Source organism: Anabrus simplex, chromosome 1, assembly GCF_040414725.1.
Source record: "Anabrus simplex isolate iqAnaSimp1 chromosome 1, ASM4041472v1, whole genome shotgun sequence".
NCBI lineage: Eukaryota > Metazoa > Arthropoda > Insecta > Orthoptera > Tettigoniidae > Anabrus > Anabrus simplex.
The window spans coordinates 311807130-311826224 of record NC_090265.1 but is presented as its reverse complement, the minus strand read 5'-3'; the positions used below and the strand labels follow the sequence as shown (position 1 = coordinate 311826224).

General features: G+C 40.4%; 1 protein-coding gene across 3 annotated transcripts in view; it reads left to right on the top strand.

Annotated features, from left to right (window-relative positions):
* Positions 1-10285, top strand: part of LOC136864680 (protease inhibitors) — a 185330-nt gene extending 175045 nt beyond the window's left edge. For all 3 annotated transcript variants that reach the window (XM_068231097.1, XM_068231096.1, XM_068231095.1), the window contains exons 3-4: positions 8852-9027; positions 10126-10285. In XM_068231097.1, the coding sequence (XP_068087198.1) occupies positions 8852-8988 (137 nt within the window). In that variant the 3' untranslated portion in view covers positions 8989-9027; positions 10126-10285. The remainder of the gene's footprint in view (positions 1-8851; positions 9028-10125) is intronic.
* Positions 10286-19095: the final 8810 nt, after the last annotated feature.

Sequence of the window (19095 nt, the reverse complement as noted above, 5' to 3'; positions counted from 1 at the left end):
ATATATACCGAATATGTCACCTGTGAGTCTTCAAGTCTTTCTTCTCCGGTGTTTCGGAAAATATTTTCAATTTAGTTTTTAAATGAGTAGATAGTCAAACCCAAACAAATAATGCTCATGAAGTACATCAGGCGACATTCGGTGTCAACAAAAAACGTTTTTTGGTTCTGAGTGAAAATGAGTGACTCGAGTTGCTTTATGACAGTAGTGTGGAGGCAGTGCGATCACGCAAGTCAGGCGAGCTTGACGCAGGGAGGAACAGTACCGATTTTTTTTCTATGGGCTTTACGTCGCACCGACACAGATAGGTCTTACGGCGACGATGGGATAGGAAAGACCTAGGAGTTGGAAGGAATCGGCCGTGGCCTTAATTAAGGTACAGTCCCAGCAATTGCCTGGTGTGAAAATGGGAAACCACGGAAAACCATCTTCAGGGCTGCCGATAGTGGGATTCGAACCTACTATCTCCCGGATGCAAGCTCACAGCCGCGCGCCTCTACGCGCACGGCCAACTCGCCCGGTGAGTACCGAAATGTAGAAGGGTGGGATAAGGGGAAGGTAAATTTGTGTGGACCATTCGACGTGTTTCTTGTTGTTTTAGACTTCATCCAATACTGGTTATGAGGAAACCTCGTAGCCACAGCATTGGTACAGACCGGTACGGAATAGCAGTCATGATGTTTGCACAGAACGGCTTGATATTTAGGTTCTCTTATCACTAACACAAAAATACCTACCATATGGTACAGGAAGGTGTGAACAAAATTATATCAAGAAACGGGAGAAATTCGACTAACTGAACTAATTTACAGTATTTCATGAGTGGCAAAACAATATTTCTCTCCAAGTCCCAAACAAAAGAGCAGTTAAGAAATAATTTTACCGAAGCACATTCGCTCAAACTTACCATATCGGTCCTACTGACGCCAACCTCGCCTGACTTGTCTGGTCTCGGTTCCTCCACACTCCTGTCATACAACAGCCTCACTCAGCCTCTTGTTGTACAGTCACCGTCAATAAATATCCTTGACCGAAATATCGCACCGAACTAATATTGAGTGCGCTGCATGGATTGGGCACATAACATTAGACTTCAACCCTAGAGCGGTCGGGTGAAAAATGTAACGTGAACGATCGGGCTGGGTCAGGTAGACAAAAACAATTATCTATGCCTTTTTAGCTATTCACTTTTACAAAAAAATAATGGCATAACATCAATACCCTAAAGTCCGACTCCTTGGCTGAATGGTCAGCGTACTGGCCTTCGGTTCAAAGGGTCCGGGGATCGATTCCCGGCCGGGTCGGGGATTTTAACCTTAATTGGTTAATTCCAATGGCCCGGGGGCTGGGTGTTTGTACTGTCGCCAACATCCCTGCAACTCACACACCACACATAACACTATCCTCCACCACAATAACACGCAGTTACCTACACATGGCAGATGCCGCCCACCCTCATTGGAGGGTCTGCCTTACAAGGGCTGCAGTCGGCTAGAAATAGCCACACGAAATTATAATACCCTAAAAACATTTTTAGAATCCTTGACTACAAAACAATTTCAAAAATTTTAACTGAAACTTAGCATAACATTTAGCAATCAAAACACACACATATGAACATTTGTGGAAAATACACAGTTAAAAAAAATTATGGGAACAAGTTTTTGAACGTATGCTATGATCCACAAAACATTACTTCACATCCAGGTATATTACCAACTAAACCTTTATTCTTTACCGTTGAAGTATTTATTTATTTATTTATTTATTTATTTATTTATTTATTTATTTATTTATTTATTTATTTATTTATTTATTTATTTATTTATTTATGTAGGCCAATTTATTTATTTATTTATTTATTATGGCTTCTTTCATGTGGCGAAGTTAGGGCACACGGCCCTCTCTTGCACTTAACCACAAAAGAACAAAAGCACATCGAAGGATTCGCGTTCATTTTCAGAACAAGCGGAAATGTCCAAATAGGGGCGAAAACAAAGTGATAACAGTCCTCCAGGGTGGATTTTGATCACAGTTGGAGAGCTTCAGTATGGTGTATGTCCTTCACGAACATTTATCACAGCTTGGCACCTACATAGTATGCTCCGTATAAGTCGACGGAAGTCACGTTGCGGTATCAAGTCCCCTTCTTCAATGAGAGCCTGTTCGAGATCTTGGCGAGTCTGTGGTAGAACAGGACGCCCACGAACACTTCTGTCAAGCTTATCCCACGCATGCTGGATGGGATTAAGGTCGGGATACACTGCTGGCCAGTATATCACTTGAATGTCCAGTTCTCGCAAGACAGCTCTGGTGATGCGCGCTATATGATCCCTGACATTGTCGTGCATGAGTACGAATTCAGGGCCAACATCGTATGCAGCAACCAAAACATACTGTAGCAGTTTTTTGCTCGCTGTACCCCGCAGCGGTAAGATTACCACGGACGACGACAAGATCCCTACGGCCATCAATATTGATGCCACCCCACACCAACACAGAACCTTGTCCGAATCGGTCGCTTTCCTGGACAACATTTGGCATGTACTGCTCACCACGGCGTCTTCATTCAAGTTGAAGTCCATCACGCTGTGTCAGGGGAAATTTGGACCAATCTGTGAACAACACAGGTCTCCATTGGCGAAGTTGCCAGTTGACGTGGGTACGGCAAACAGAAGGCGAGCTGCGCGATGTTGCTGCATAAAACGGGGCACTCGAACAGGACGTCTGGGTCGCAAGGACACTTCTTTTAACCTCTTTCTTACTGTCTGGTCAGACACTGTGACTCCAGTGACCCTCCTAAGGTCTTGTTGCAGTTCTCTGGCAGTTGCTGAGCGATACCGCAACGCACTGATGGTCAGATATCGGTCATCCTGTGGGGTTCTCATGCGTCCACGACCTTGCCCAACCCTCCTTGTCAACTGGCCTGTCTCATTGTAGCGATTCCACAAGCGGTGAATAACTGCCGGAGTGACATTGAGATCCACAGTAACACGGCGAAAAGTCCATCCTTCCTGGATCAAAGTGACGGCCCTTGCGACTTGAACCTCGTTAAGATGTATCATGGAATGTGCTGGTTTATGTACGACGTTCTCAAATGATAGCAGTAGTCTGTGTACCTCACAACGACACACGGACACACCGCTATTCACTTTGTTTCGAGGGATCACCTGAGAGTTAAATGCATGGCTACGCCTACAGATAAAGTATAACTTCGATTTGACATACACTGAGTAGGTAAGGTCTCAAGGTATGCTGTACGACCATTGGAACCACATCAAACAAATCAAAGTTCACATACCAGACGTTACAAAGCATGTTCCCCTAATTCTTTTTGAGCTGTGTAGTATGTACTTAATAAATCTTTTAATAAATTTTTCAAAGAATGAACACAATTTCCTCTATTTAACATATTGAAATCCTCCCACTTGATGCTGCCTTATTCGAAACATCGTGGAAACACTAACGCTATTGTTTATTGTAGATTTGATCACTGTAGAAGCTTTGGAACTTAAACCACAGAAAATAACATTGTCAGCCTGTTGGACAGAATTAGGCCTAGGTACGTCAATGATCGGGCTGAGCCTGAGAGACCCACTGCTACTCTGCGCAAATGACAGAAAAAGACTAATAATAATAATAATAATACTAATAATAATAATAATAATAATAATAATAATAATAATAATAATAATAATAATAATAATGTTATTTGCTTTACGTCCCACTAACTACTTTTAAGGTTTTCGGAGACGCCGAGGTGCCGGAATTTAGTCCCGCAGAAGTTCTTTTACGTGCCAGTAAATCTACCGACACGAGGCTGACGGACTGAGCCAGGATCGAACCTGCCAAGTTGGGGTCAGAAAGCCAGCGCCTCAACCGTCTGAGCCACTCAGTCTAGCAGAAAAAGGCTAACTGATGAATTTCCTAGATAAGAACTACAACGTATTCCTGTGACCATTACAGGAAGGTACAGAGACGTAAAGCTCTCTGTATGCTGAGGCCTTGGGGTAACTCCGAACTTTCATACTGCTGGGTTATTTGTTTTGACTGACTCTACCTATATATTACAAAAGCGAAATTTAAAATATCTCCCGAAACACTAAAGAAAAGTCGCCTGATTACTCTTAGGTCATACACCTGGTATATTTTACAATGAACGTGAAAAGATCATTTCCATATGAATACTGAATTAGGGAACAAAAGTCGACGATTTATTGTTCCAATGAGCGCTTCACTAATGAAATAAATAACTTAGTAAATTACATTTAAATATACATTAAAATATATTCGGTTCTATGGGAATTCAACCACATAATGCTGCCTCTGGAACAATAATTTAAATGTTTTCCTTCAGATAACCTACCACGCTCTTACTTATCGGTACTTAATTTATCTGAAAAGCCTGCAGATTGTTTAACTTCTTAAACCGTCTGGCCGTAGTCCCATGGTCCGATACGAACTGGAACTGTTTACTTAATAGAATGTTACATTTGCGTAACTAAAGTTTCAAATACCGTATTCGCAATGTCCTTAATTCGGTTTATTGCTATACTGTACTTTGAATGTAATTGATTAGGAATATTATTTCTCCTTTGTTGAAAGTAGGGTAAACATAAGGGGTTGTTAGATATCACAGAAGTGTAAAGTGCTGAACTTTTCATCCTATTGGCAGGAAAGTATATTATGGTGCAGAAAAACCAAATCACTAAATCTGCCGTAGGGTGCCTGAGCTCCGAACAACCACGCAGTCTCGCCTATGAATTAGGGAATAGTTCACCTTTGTGCAGATGTACACGAAATATACTGCCATCCTTTGAAAATAAGGATATACGCTCTAGAGTCAAATAATACTAATGACTAGCTGTAGTACCCGGCGTTGCCCGGATAGTTTTTGAATGTTTACCTTTAATATTTGTATTACCAGTTAGTTAAGTGTGAAGTGAATGCTTATAGAATTCTTTTTGAGATGTTGATTTTTCGACTTATCATGTAGTTTTAGAGTTATTTGGATGTATCTGAATTCAAGTTTTAGATTATATAATTATCGAGTAAACACTAATCTCGGTCATTTTAAACTATTTACTTTTAAGCCCTTCTCACCTCCTGCCTCGATTGAGGCTGAACGTGGACTTAAACGCTATCCACAGCGTCAGAGTTCGTATCAGCGACACACAAAAATGGATTTCGACATTAATATTGGTTATTTTCCTAATTTTTGCACGACAGCCCCTCTCATTCACCAAAACCAGCGGGGGCTAGGTGTATCTGACCTCCACAGTAATGTTTTCTATATAGTAAGTTAAGTTTGATTGAGAGATATGCTAGAACATACACACATACATCCTTAAACTCTGTCCCTTTGGACGTTTTCAATTTTTTGCCAGTTCTCATCCGCCTGCCGAGTAGGACTGAGCTTTATCTTAAACGGCATCCAGAGTGTTACAGTTCATCTCAGCGACCCCGAAAACTATGGATTAGACACACATTTCAGTCGTTTTCGGTTAATTTTTACATTTCGCCCCTACTTTAGAGGCTAGGAGTCTCTTACCCCAGACAGTAGGTCCAGTATACACACATGCATCCATTCTCTCGGTCATTTTCGAAATTTTGTATTTCACTTTTTCTCACCGCTCTTCGAAAGGAGGCAGAAATGGGACTTCCAAAAAAAATGGAGCGTTACTATTCATCTCAGCGACCCCGAAAAGAATGGATTCGACACTATTTTCGATTATTTCTACATCTCATCCCGTCGTAGGTGTGCTAGGGTTGTCATACCTCCACGCACTTTGTCTCCTGATAATAAGTCATAAGTGACCAATTTTGTTTGAAATTGTTCTCGTAGTCCCGAAACGTATGGATTCAACACAAATATCGGTCATTTTCAGTCTTAATTACATTTCGTCCCATTATCTAAGGCTTCTAGGAGTGTCTTTCCCCCTTAGTATTTTTTCAGGTAGTAGGTAATATTTGTATAAAGTTCTGCTGACAGTTATACTGGAACGTACAAACAACATCCTTAATCTCGGCCATTTGGATATTTTCTGTTCTTGGCTCCTTCTCACCCGCCTGGCAATTGGGGATCAACTTGGACTTAAACGACAACCGGAGTGTCACTCCTCATTTAAGCGACCCCTAAAACCATGGATGTGATATTATTTTCGATTATTTTATATCTAACTCCCTTCCTAACCACCCACCACAAAAGGGGCCTTAATTTGGACTTTAAAAGTCCAGATTCGACACTATTTTCGATAATTTTATATCCCCCCCCCTTCCCGATGGGGGCTGAACTTGGTTTAAAAGATTCCGGAGTTACACTGTTCATTTCAGTGGCCCCAAAAAGTATGAATTGGACAATACATTCGATGATTTTTATATATCAGCCCCCTCGCCCCCCCCCCGCTCCTAAGGGTGCCTGGGGTGTCTTACCCTCACGTGGTTTGTCTCATGATACTAAAATTCCGGACTGCCGCTATTCATCTCAGCGGCCCCAAAAACTGTGGATTCGAAATTACGATTACTTTTATATATCACTCCCCCTTGCCCCCACTCCAAAGGGGGATGAACTTGGACCCCGAAAAGTATGGATTCGACACTATTTTCGTTTATTTTTATATATGACCCCCTTGCCCCCCGCCCCTAATGGTTCCTGGGGTGTCTTACCCCCACGTGGTTTGTCTCCTGATACTAAAAATCCGGAGTGTCGCTATTCACTTTCGCGACTCTGAAAACTATGTATTCGACACTATTTTCGATTACATGTATATATCACTTCCACCTCGTCCCCACTTTAAAAAAATTGGAGTGTCACTATTCATCTCAGCAACCCCGAAAAGTATGTATTCGACACTACTTTGATGATTTTTATATCTCAAGCCCCCTCCCCCCACCCCTAAGGGTTCCTGAGGTGTCCTATCCCCACGTGGTTTGCCTCCCGATATTAAAATTCCGGAGTGTTACTATTCACCTCGGCGACCCCGAAAACTGTATATTTGACACTAAATACGATTACTTTTATATCTCACACCCCTTGCTCTCTGCCCCAAAGGGGGATGAACTTTGACTTTAAAAAAATCCGGGGTGTCACTATTCATCTAAGCGACCCCGAAAGTATGCATTCGATTCTACTTTCGATGATTTTTATATCTCACCCCTTCACCCCCCGCCCCTATGGGTTCCTGAGGTGCCCTACCCCCACGGGGTTTGTCTCCTGATAGTAAAAATCCGGAGTGTCAGTATTCATCTCAGCGACCCCGAAGAGTACTCGACATTCTTTTCGATTATTTTTATATATTACTCCCCCCTTGTCCCCCACCCTAAAGAGGGTTGAACTTGGAATTTAAAAATTCCCGGGATGTCACTATTCACCTAAGCGACCACGAAAAGTATGGACTCTACACTATTTTCGATTATGTGTATATATCACTCCCCTCTCGCCACCACCCCAAAGGGGGCTGAACTTGGACTTTAAAAAAATTCCGAGTGTCACTATTCACCTCAGCGACCCAGAAAAGTATGGATTAGACACTATTTTCTTTATTTTTATATATGACCCCCCTCGCCCCCCGCCACTAAGGGTTTCTGGGGAGTCTTACCTCCACGTGTTTTGTCAACTGATACTAAAAATCTGGAGTGTCGCTATTCACTTTGGCGACCCCGAAAATTATGTATTTGACACTATTTTCGATTATTTGTATATATCACTCCCCCCTCGCCCCCACCCCAAAGGGGCCTGAACTTGGAGTTTTAAAAAAAAATCGGAGTGTCACTATTCATCTCAGCGACCCCGAAAAGTGTGGATTCGACACTATGTTCGTTTATTTTTATTCATGACCCCCCTCGCCCCCCGCCCCCCTAAGGGTTTCTGGGGTGTCTTACCCCAGCGTGGTTTGTCTCCTGATACTGAAAATCCGGAGTGTCGCTATTCACTTTGGCGACCCCGAAAACTATGTATTCGACATTATTTTCGATTATTTGTATATATCACTCCCCCTCGCCCCCACCCCAAAGGGGGCTGAAATTGGACTTTAAAAAAATTGGAGTGTCACTATTCATCTCGGCGACCCCGAAAAGTGTGGATTCGACACTATGTTCGTTTATTTTTATTTATGACCCCCTCGCCCCCCGCCCCCCGCCCCTAAGGGTTTCTGGGGTGTCTTACCCCAGCGTGGTTTGTCTCCTGATACTGAAAATCCGGAGTGTCGCTATTCACTTTGGCGACCCCGAAAACTATGTATTTGACACTATGTTCGTTTATTTTTATATATGACCCCCCCTCGCCCCCCGCCCCTAAGGGTTCCTGGGGTGTCTTACCCCCACGTGGTTTGTCTCCTGATACTGAAAATCCGAAGTGTCGCTATTCACTTTGGCGACCCCGAAAACTATGTATTCGACATTATTTTCGATTATTTTTATATATCACTCCCCCCTCTCCCCCACCCCAAAGGGGGCTGAACTTGGACTTTAAAAAAATTGGAGTGTCACTATTCATCTCAGCGACCCCGAAAAGTATGGATTCGACACTATTTTCATTTATTTTTATATATGACCCCCCTCGCCCCCCGCTCCCAGGGGTGTTTGGGATGTCTTACCCCCACGCGGTTTGTCTCCTGATACCAAGTCATAAGTGTATCAAATTTGGTTGAAATCGCTCCAATGGTTTGGGAGGAGATGTGGTACAAACCCACCCACCCACCCACCCACCCACATACATACAATGACTTTTATATATATATAGATAGTACAAAATCGTGAGTGTATTCAAATTGTTTGGAAATTGCTTCTTTTGGATATTTCTAATATTCCTACCATCATTTACTAAATGTTGACTCCTTAATATATATTCCAGATGCCGAAAGCGTTGATTCATGTAAACCACATGAAACGTTTACTCATTCCGATGGCTGCAACAAGTGCACATGTCCCACAAGCGGCAAGAAATCGCAGGCAGTATGCACACTGAAGTTCTGTCTGCCAAAACAGTAACATATCAATCATGCTTCTCGGAGTAATGGTTGCATCCAGGTAAGTCATTGTGTATAAAGGTATCATATCCACGGTTACGATTCACATTTCCCTTCAGTGTCACCCTTCTTTCTTCCTTTTCCTGTCGCCCACCCTGGTGTGAACCTGACCCTGTTTTACAAACAGGTAACCTTCCTTATGCGAACCATCATTGGTGCAGACCTGAATCAGAGACACCGCAAAGTATTTGCTCATCAACGGTGGTACGTTCTGCTAGTAGAAAATAACTGTTGGGTGCCTGGAAGATTCATTTCCAATTAAATATACCGTACACATAATTACAAAAATATTCGCAATATAAGTTAATAAATCTCAGGTTGTGTGACTTGATTTGGAGATTCAATTTGAACGGTAGCCTTTACTGTAAACGAACTTCTGAGTAGAAGAGAAAACTGGGTGCTCATCAAGTAAAGAAAACGGAATTACCTACATTCATACAAAAATATAATTAAATACAAAATACACTATTCATTGAATGAAATGTCCACCTCCGAATAGCACAATTAGCTGACACCCTCGGTGACACAGGTTTGATTCCAAGACACCGTCAGAAATTTAAAAATGGCACGAAAGGTTGGTTTGTGGTTAAAATGTTACATGCAGCTCACTTCGATTGGGGTTGTGCCTGAGAAGAGCTTCACCACATCGGGACGCGGACACGAGTTTACTTCACATTTATTGAATGAAAATTGGTTAATGAACCAATAGAAATATTATTGTGGCCGAAAGTTCTTCCAAATATTCACAGTGAATGAACTGAGTTTCTATAAACTTTAACCTGGACATTCTCTCTCTCTCTCTCTCTCTCTAATAGGTAATATTCCTTTGAATCACTGAAGATGAATTCCAGAAATTCAATAGATTGAATTTCAGACTTTAATATTTTTAGATGCGAGTTTTTTCACCTATTCAGGTAATCTAATATATTGTTACGAACTTTGAGTTGTAAAATAATTTTGTTTAAAACTTTGTCAATAATATTTCTATTCTTAAATTTTCTCAGGATTATTATGATGTAGACACAGATTCTGTAATATTTTCTGTGTTGAAGGACTGTTATAACATGTATAATTATGTTTTATAAATGTTTGTTTCCAGGTGTCACGGGAGACCAATCTACTGTTGAATCTGCAACTGAAACATCATATCGATCATCACTTGAAATTCGTCAATATTATACATCCCTGAAACTCTGTAAAAGTAAAAACAATAAATGTATGCACATTAATATCTTTCCTCATTGTGTGTACCTAAAGTATATTTTATTAAATGATTAAAAAAATCCTGGTAGCACCAAACTTTTTCCATGATTATTGCCATTCATATATACAACAACATTTATCGAAGTTAGAGAAAGGTAAAGCCGCTAGTCGTCAGATGATGAAGGTCAAGTTCCATTCCCTGCCTGGATATGTGTCTCAGACTGTAGAGCGCTGGCCTTGTGAGCCCAAGTTTGCGTGTTCAATCCCGGCTCATTCGGGTAGCACTTGAAAGTGTTCAGATAATAAACGAAATATCGAGACACCTTAACTGCAGCATAGTTACGAAGAAAATGTAACTGTGGTCATAATTGTCTAAGAAGAATATATTACAAAATCTCTTCATTTTTAACAAAAAATATTATTACAGAAATAAAATCTGACCAACTCCCTCTTTCCAGAAACAGATAAAGGACAGAATTAAAAAAGCCTACGTTATTACAGTAAAACAGACAAAAAATATAATTGATATTAACCCATAACCACCAATAATGCGATCTCAACATAAAACTCATAAATACGGAATTCCTATCATTGTAAATTCCAGGAATGTCTCAGCTTATAAGTGAAACAAGAATCTGTTACACAATTTAATAATGTCAATTTAAGAATGTCCTTAAAATGGAAAATGACAGAACAATCAAATATAATACTGAATTTACTGAAGTTGTACAATATTCAAGACTGACATCCCTGGATATTTTCAACCTTTACACCAATGTTAAAATAAGGCCCACATTACAAATTATAATCAGCAAAACAATTTTCACACCCAGAATTTTCATTATTCATTGATGACCTTAAACTTGTCCTGTTATTTAATTATTTTAAATATGGCATAAAATCTACCAGCAGCAAGATGGTTTAGTGAGGGGATCTAGCTTGTTAGGGTATCTGGCAGACGTTTTCATCAATGACTTAGAGAATAAATTATTTACTTTAGGACACCCACTCATAAATAGAGTAATATATTATCACAGATATGTGGATGGCACCACATTCCTTTTCAATGGGAATAAAGAAGAATGTGAAAATGTTCAACCTCGTATGTCAAACAGTTCCAGAGAAATGAATTATTTTTGTCATCAGACCTCAGACCGCAGTCAAAACCCTTTAAGGGTGTAGTTTTAAGGCAAGTTATTATTTAATGTCTAAGATATATACAGGGCCGACGGCCGTAGCCGTGTTGAAACACCGGATCCCGTGAGATCTCCGAAGTTAAGCAACATTGGGAGTGGTCAGGAGTAGGATGGGTTGCCACGTGCTGTTGGTGGGGTTAAGGGAATGGAGGAGCGGAAAGGAACTGGCCACCCTACCGCACGTAAACTCCGGCTCAGGAACACCTCTGCGGAGGTTCGGACCTGCCTTCGGGCAGAATAACCCTTACCTTACCTATATATACAGGAGCCATTGCCATCTCAAATTTAAACCCCGTATTCCAGACGGTTTCAGAGAAATGAATATGTTATCAAGTCTCACTTCCCACCCACCAATCCTGTCCTGTCAAAAACCCTTAGGGGTACATTGTTTCAAGAGTGCTTTCTATTTAAAATCTGAAACGTAGGGGAGCAACCATCATGTGAATTTTAATCTCGTATATCAACCGGTTTCAGAGAAATGAATATTTATGTGGTCAGAACTCACCCCACCTACCCCCAACAATTCAAACCTCTTATGGGTGCATTGTTTCAAGACGGCTTCTTATTTCAAATCTACTGCGCATAGGAAGCGCCATCATCTGCAATTTCAACCATGTATGGCAAACGGTTTCGTAGATACTAATATTTATGTGTTCAGGCCTTATCTTCTCGGTCAGGGTCAGTAAAAGTGAGACGTGTATTATCTTCTAAGAGCATGTTTCAAAATCTAAGGTATTGAGGAACTATTATCATGTGAAATATTAACCTCAAATATCGAACGGTTGAAGATATATGAATATATTTGTCATCAAATCTCACCCCAAGTCACAACCCCTTAGTGGTGTACTGATTTAAGATCACTTCTTATATAGAATCCCATGTAAGATGTGAAATTTCAAATATCTGAGATCTGCGACTTCTGACGATAAACAAATCGAAAATATTGCGTACCGTTGTACGTCCTGTCGTATTCAAGAACAGTTACAGATGGCATGGGGAAAGAAAGAACTTGGGGTCAGCCGGCGTCGGTTTCAATGTTCCTGTACTTAAGCTGTAAGTAAGTATCTAGGTGTTAAAATAAGGAAAGATATTCATTGGGTAATAACATAAATGGGATTGTAAATAAAGGTTACAGATCTCTGCGTATGGTTATGAAGGTGTTTAAGGGTTGTAGTAAGGATGTAAAGGAGAGGGCATATAACTCTCTGGTAAGAGACTAGAGTACGGTTCCAGCGTATAGGACCCTCACCAGGATTACTTGATTCAAGGACTGAAAATAATCCAAGAGAAAGCAGCTCGATTAGTTCTGGGTGATTTCCGACCAAAGAATAGCGTCACAAAAATGTTGCAAAGTTTGGGCTGGGAAGAATTGGGAGAAAGAAGACGAGCTGCTCGACTAAGTGGTATGTTACCAGCTGTCAGCGGAGAGATGTCGTGGAATGACATTAGTGTACGATTAAGTTTGAGTGGCGTCTTTAAAAGTAGGAAAGATCACAATATGAAGGTAATGTTGAAATTCAAGAGGACAAATTTGGTCAAATATTCATTTATAGGAAGTGGAAATAGGGTCTGAAATAACTTACCAACGGAGATGTTCAATAAATATCCAATTTCTTCAAAATCATTTAAGAAAATTCTAGGAAAGCAACAGTTAGGAAGTCTGCCACCTGGGCGACTGCCCTAAATGCAGATCAGTATTGACTGACTTTGATCAGGTACTGCGCCAATCTTGAAGAAAATGGTGAAAAGAGACCTCGATGACTTTGAACATGGGCTGTGAGCAGAAACCGATACAACTGCAGATGAGTTTACCTGGTACTCACTTCTGGTTCAGATCGAGTGAATGCCAGGATCTTTACCTCGCGTTTCCAACCTTTCTCGACTTTCTAACAGGAAAACAAACTCATTTTAGAGTCGCGGCTAGGTAGCAACCTGCATATCGAAGGCAAACTCAGAAATACCACATCATGATGATGAAAACCTTTCAACATAATCTTTATACTTCTTAGTATTTTAGATGGCACTGAGGTTCACTCAGCCTACACCAAAAACGAGTATCAGGTTAATTCCTGCGGGCAAGGGCGGCCGGGCGTATAGCTAACTACTCCACCCCATCACGTGTCGAGGTTACGAATGGTGGAAGCCTTTACCTTCCACCAATCCAAGGGCCTTCATGGCCTGTACGGAGATGACTTTGCTTTACGTTTTAGTATTTTTAGATCCCGCTGAACACGAACAATAAAGAGTGGAGGATCTGCGCTGCTCCACAGCAGGTCAGATAACTCGTCTTGTTATGCCTGTCCTAGTCATATTGTATTGCCTGCTCTTTTCAATGGTTTTTTGAACATTTGATAAGAAGCGCTTTATGGCATGCCGCAGTTCGTAGTCAGAATTCATCCATTCTGACATTATCATGCCATCTGTTTGGTAAAAGTCTATTCATACATTAGTTTTCCTTATCCTGCAGTTCTTGATATACAGCTTGGTACTGTGTCGTAGAAGGCAGTTATTCTATGTAGATCGGTTGTCTCGTGAGCTCATAGGTTAGTCCCGTAGAAGCGTTTTTTGACAGGCAGAGAAGATTTTTAAGACACCTGGCCTTCACTCTTTCTACTGTAGCTAAATCTTTTTTTCGATAGGTGTTCCCAGATAATGTCTAAGTCGTATGTAATGATGGGGTCAGTTTGTATGTAGAATTTTTCTCTTAGAAGTATGTAAGTTGACCGGCTCTGTAGTGTAGTGGTTAGTGTGATTAGCTGCCACCCCCGGAGGCCCGGGATCGATTCCCGGCTCTGCACGAAATTTGAAAAGTGGTACTAGGGTTGGAACGGAGTCCACTCAGCCTCAGGAGGTCAACTGAGTAGAGGGGGATCGATTCCCTCCTCAGCCATCCACGAGGAGATTTTCCGTGGTTTCCCACTTCTCCTCCAGGCAAATGCCGGGATGGTACCTAACTTATGGCCACGGCCGCTTCCTTCCCTCTTCCTTGTCTATCCCTTCCAATCTTCCCATCCCCCACAAGGCCCCTGTTCAGCATAGCAGGTGAGGCCACCTGGTTGTGGTACTATTCCTCCTCCCCAGTTGTATCCCAGAACAAGTGTCTCACGCTCCAGGATACTGCCCTTGAGGCGTTAGTGTTGGGATCCGTCACTGAGTCCGAGGGAGTAACCAACCCTGGAAGGTAAACAGATTAAGAAGAATTTTGTAAGTTATTAGGACCGCTCTGCCATCCGTTGAACGTATTTGGAAGCTTGAAAGGTAGAGAATCGAAGAGTATCTAGCAGGGAGTAGTATTCTTCGTGATCAGAGGAAGTATATACTCTCTGGCTGAATAGGTAGTAATCAGGTTGCAGGCAATGACATTACTAAGGATGAAAATTACATTCAACATTCATGAAAGTGTTAGTCGCTTATCAACCTGCTAAGTACTGAATGAATTGAGGGTTGGGGTAAGCCTTCACCTACAATTATTGGAGTGGTCATTTAATGATTTGATTTTAATATTACTCAAAGTTGGCTGAACTTAGGGACCAATCAATGTCCCATGATTCACCGGCATGTAATTCTGGTAAGAAGAAAAATATGAAGCAAATTCGTGCAATAGAACTGACGGACGGATTTACCAAAACTGTTTTTAGTAAACTCTTTTAATATAGAGAAGATCATGTGAGCTGTACCGTTAAACAAGTAAGCTTGTGGTTTTACGCACTGTTGATACTGAGACCAACAGTTCTAAGTTCATTCCGAACCACAGGTACGTGAGTTGCCAATTCAAGTCCCACATTCATTACTGTTAGGTGGTGCGGTCTTCGGACATGTGGAAAGGTAAACAACACACGATGACGAGCTCGCCTTGCTATACGCATGCTATGAGGACAGTGTGGTACTGTTCAAATCAAAGACTTGAATATTACTTATGCGGAAAATTGAATATCTTCGCGCATTGCCATGTTGCGGGAACTTCAGTTTTGAATGCATGGTTAACACGTGGTGATGTTTACAGTTTCTTGTGTGTTTTTCATGGTGATTTCTATCGGTTAGCGCATCCGTGGTTGTGTTATGTGATAAAGTGATAATTTATAGTATTGGCAACTATTTTAGTGATAAGTGCGAGCTTGCATTGATCGGCGATATTTAAGGAGTGTAGGCCTACGTTAAGCCGTAAGTGCGGAGTGGAGAACTAATCACGATGGTGACCTCTTGTGCAGCATTCAATTGCGAAGTCGGTATCGGAAAGGATGTGATATTTCTTTTCACAAGTGAGTAGAAATTGACATGTTATAAAATTACCATAATTGAGAATGGGATACAGATAGGTGGATTCAGGGACGTATGGACGTGGCATTCTTAATATTTAGGCTTCTCCTTCTTGGCGTTTTTCATTTCATTAGGTACAATTCTTGAGAACTAATCAGCTATTCTGAAAAAGCGCACATTTTTTTCTTATAGACTGTGTACCCGCATTAAAATTTCGATAAACACGGGCCTAGAATCCGAAAAATATGATTGATGAAGCTTGGTAAACCCATCTATTTTAGGTCAAATTATGACTTCAGATTATTAACAATTATCAGAAAAATGATTTATTGATACAATTATCCATGTTTGCAAATCTCCTTTATAATAACAGAATTGTTAAATATGCTGTTACAGAGAAGTTTGACTAGGCTGACTCCTACTTTGCTCTAGGAATAATCAGTCTACATGTTTAACTGTTACATTCACATGTGCTTAATATTCAAGCTCCTTTATCTTCCTTATGTGAATCATAATGTTCCTGTAATAAAAAAGTTAGAACACATTTTCAATTTTTATTTGTTCTCAGAAAATCTCCTTTCAGTTCGAGTTGATAAAATTAGTAGGCCTAATATTGGTATTCAAGTTGAGAATAGTATGAGAGGGAATTTTGCATCCTAAATGATATATTTTTCCTAAGTTTAACCAACTGGTAAAAATATATTTAATTCAGAGAAACTTAAACTATGCTAGGTATTATTTTCATTGTTAGAAACATTTAGAATTATGTGGTAGAGTAGCACTAGTGTAATGAGTTTTTCAGGAAGAATATTTTCAAAATGTAAAATAATTTAGTGAAATGTAAATGATTGCTGGCTCCACCACTCTGTTCTGTAATATATCACATGAGGTTCTATTTATGAAGCAGAAGAATATTTTGTGATAAATAAATGGGAGAATGTTCTGTCATTGTACCAGGAATGGTTGAGAAGAAAGGAGGAGATAGACATATATATATTTCTTTGATTTCGAATACATGGCTAATATTTTTAGACATATTGCTTACAGTTTTCCATTGAATAAGCCTGAACTTCTGTTGAAGTGGCTTGTTGCTATTAAAAGAGACAAGCTTGTTCCAACTCATTCCCATAGACTATGTTCAATTCACTTCACAGATGCAATTTTTTGGCAATCTGAAGACAACGAAATTCTGAAAGATTAGGCAATGCCAACACTGACTTTCCAAATCATCTAAAAAAAAGGTACTTGTAGGTCGAGTAATTTGGTCTAGATAGTGTATTACTTTATTTTTATTTCTTATCAATGATAGGGCTTTGCTTATGGTAGACCCAATGGGCCTATATATTTTCATTTTTTCAGACTGACAAAGCTCCCCATAGGATTTTAAAAAGTAAGTTAGATTTTGGAGGGACAAATCAACAGAATAACACCATAGATCCCAGTCCATGTGGCAATTCAACACAGTGCATTTCATCTGAGCACAATTATTTTAGTGCAGAAAGCCTCACAGAACATATAAAAATCTCAGTATATATAAGTAGATTTTAGATAGCTATTTTCCAAACCATATAGAAATCATAATTGAAGGTATACTCATCCTGATATACTATTTCATATCCTGGAATAATAAAAAAGAAAAATTTCATTCAGATAGGAATTAGTGAAGTAAGTAAAGTTACTTGTGAACACTGGGCATAGTTTCATTATTTATTTTACAGATTTCTGCAGTCATGTACCTTTTCGACAATCTGTTCATAGTACTGAATAATACCTGCTGTGATTACTCATCAGAAAGAAAAGATCTGCCATGTAACTTTCATAGAAAACATTCTATTTCTCGAGTTTTCTTTTTGCCAATATTACAGATTCTTGCTTTTGATACAACTGTTTGTATATACTGTAAATATTGAATGAATTGATGGATTTTTGGTGTTCTCTAGTCTCCTAAGTCAGAGGTAAAAGATTGTTTTTTTCATGATCTGCAAATCATACTGAAGTTGTAAACTGCTGTGATTTGAAAATGTCTTGGTATTTTCATGATAGCTTAACTGCCGATCTAGGATTTAATTGCATGTGTCTATTCCGTATATGCAAAGAAATCAGTTAAAAACATGGTCATTATAGTAGGCCTAATGTGAGCTACATATTATTTCTTGAAGGTTATTAATTTAATGTACTGGTATACAATGTTTTTCTGTTTTTGGAGAGTGTTCTCTAAATTTAAGAAATGTGTTTATCTACCTAGGTATATACTATCATTGCTAGTGTATTTTGAAGTCTTCTTATCCAGTTTACTTTTTTTTTTATTGCTAGCTGCTTTACGTCGCACCGACACAGATAGGTCTTATGGCGACGATGGGACAGGGAACGGCTAGGAGTGGGAAGGAAGCGGCCGTGGCCTTAATTAAGGTACAGCCCCAAAATTTGCCTGGTGTGAAAATGAGAAACCACGGAAAACCATCTTCAGGGCTGCCGACAGTGGAGCCCGAACCCACGATCTCTCGGATGGAAGCTCACAGCCGCGCGCCTCTACGCGCACGGCCAACTCGCCCGGTATTGTTTTATTACGTCTGTTACTTATAGGCCAGCTATCCAAAGGATTTGTGGAGATTTGTTCAATAACAATGCAAATGTGTTCAGTTTGTATGCATAAGTATCATTTCCGTGTTATTACCGTCTTGATTCTTATATATTTATTGCGTATATTCACGTTAGTCGGTGTAGGCTTTGCCATATATTATTAATGAATTAGGACCTGGGAATAGCTAAGTTTCCCTGATGCTTGGAAAGCAACATTTCCGTACGGATCTTGTTTTCAAAAGCGGCACATTTTTAACATTTTATTTTGGATGTATCTAATGAACATCTTTTCTTATCGTGTCATCCTGTATCGCAGGAATAAAAATAACCTGTCGAGGGGTGTTTTCATTCGTGCGTAATTGAAGTTCATGTATGAATTCCATGCTACGATCTCCTCGGCAAGCTGTGAGGTGCCCGCAACATGGCGATACGCGCATGGACAGATCTTTCCCAGTCACATGCTACTGCGTAGCCAACGGCGTAAGGCCTTAGTTCAAATGGAAAACCAACACACTGTACGCCTGAACACACTCCAACACATCTGCCGAACTGCGCATAGACACGCTGAATGCCTCCTTTCTCCCCGCTGGAGAGAGTATGCTATGCCATGCCACATAACCCGGCAACTGGCAGTAGTCGAAATACGACCTTGGTAGAAAGGCAATGACAATGTCCCTCGACTATCACGCCTCCTAGTACCCCTATTGATACTGCCCTCCACCACTTACATACGATTAACAGTTGTTATGGCCATCTTTTTTTAATACCATTGCGGATCTTAAACATACTAGACTTTGGTCCCAGGGCACCCAGGTTCGATTCCCAACCGGATC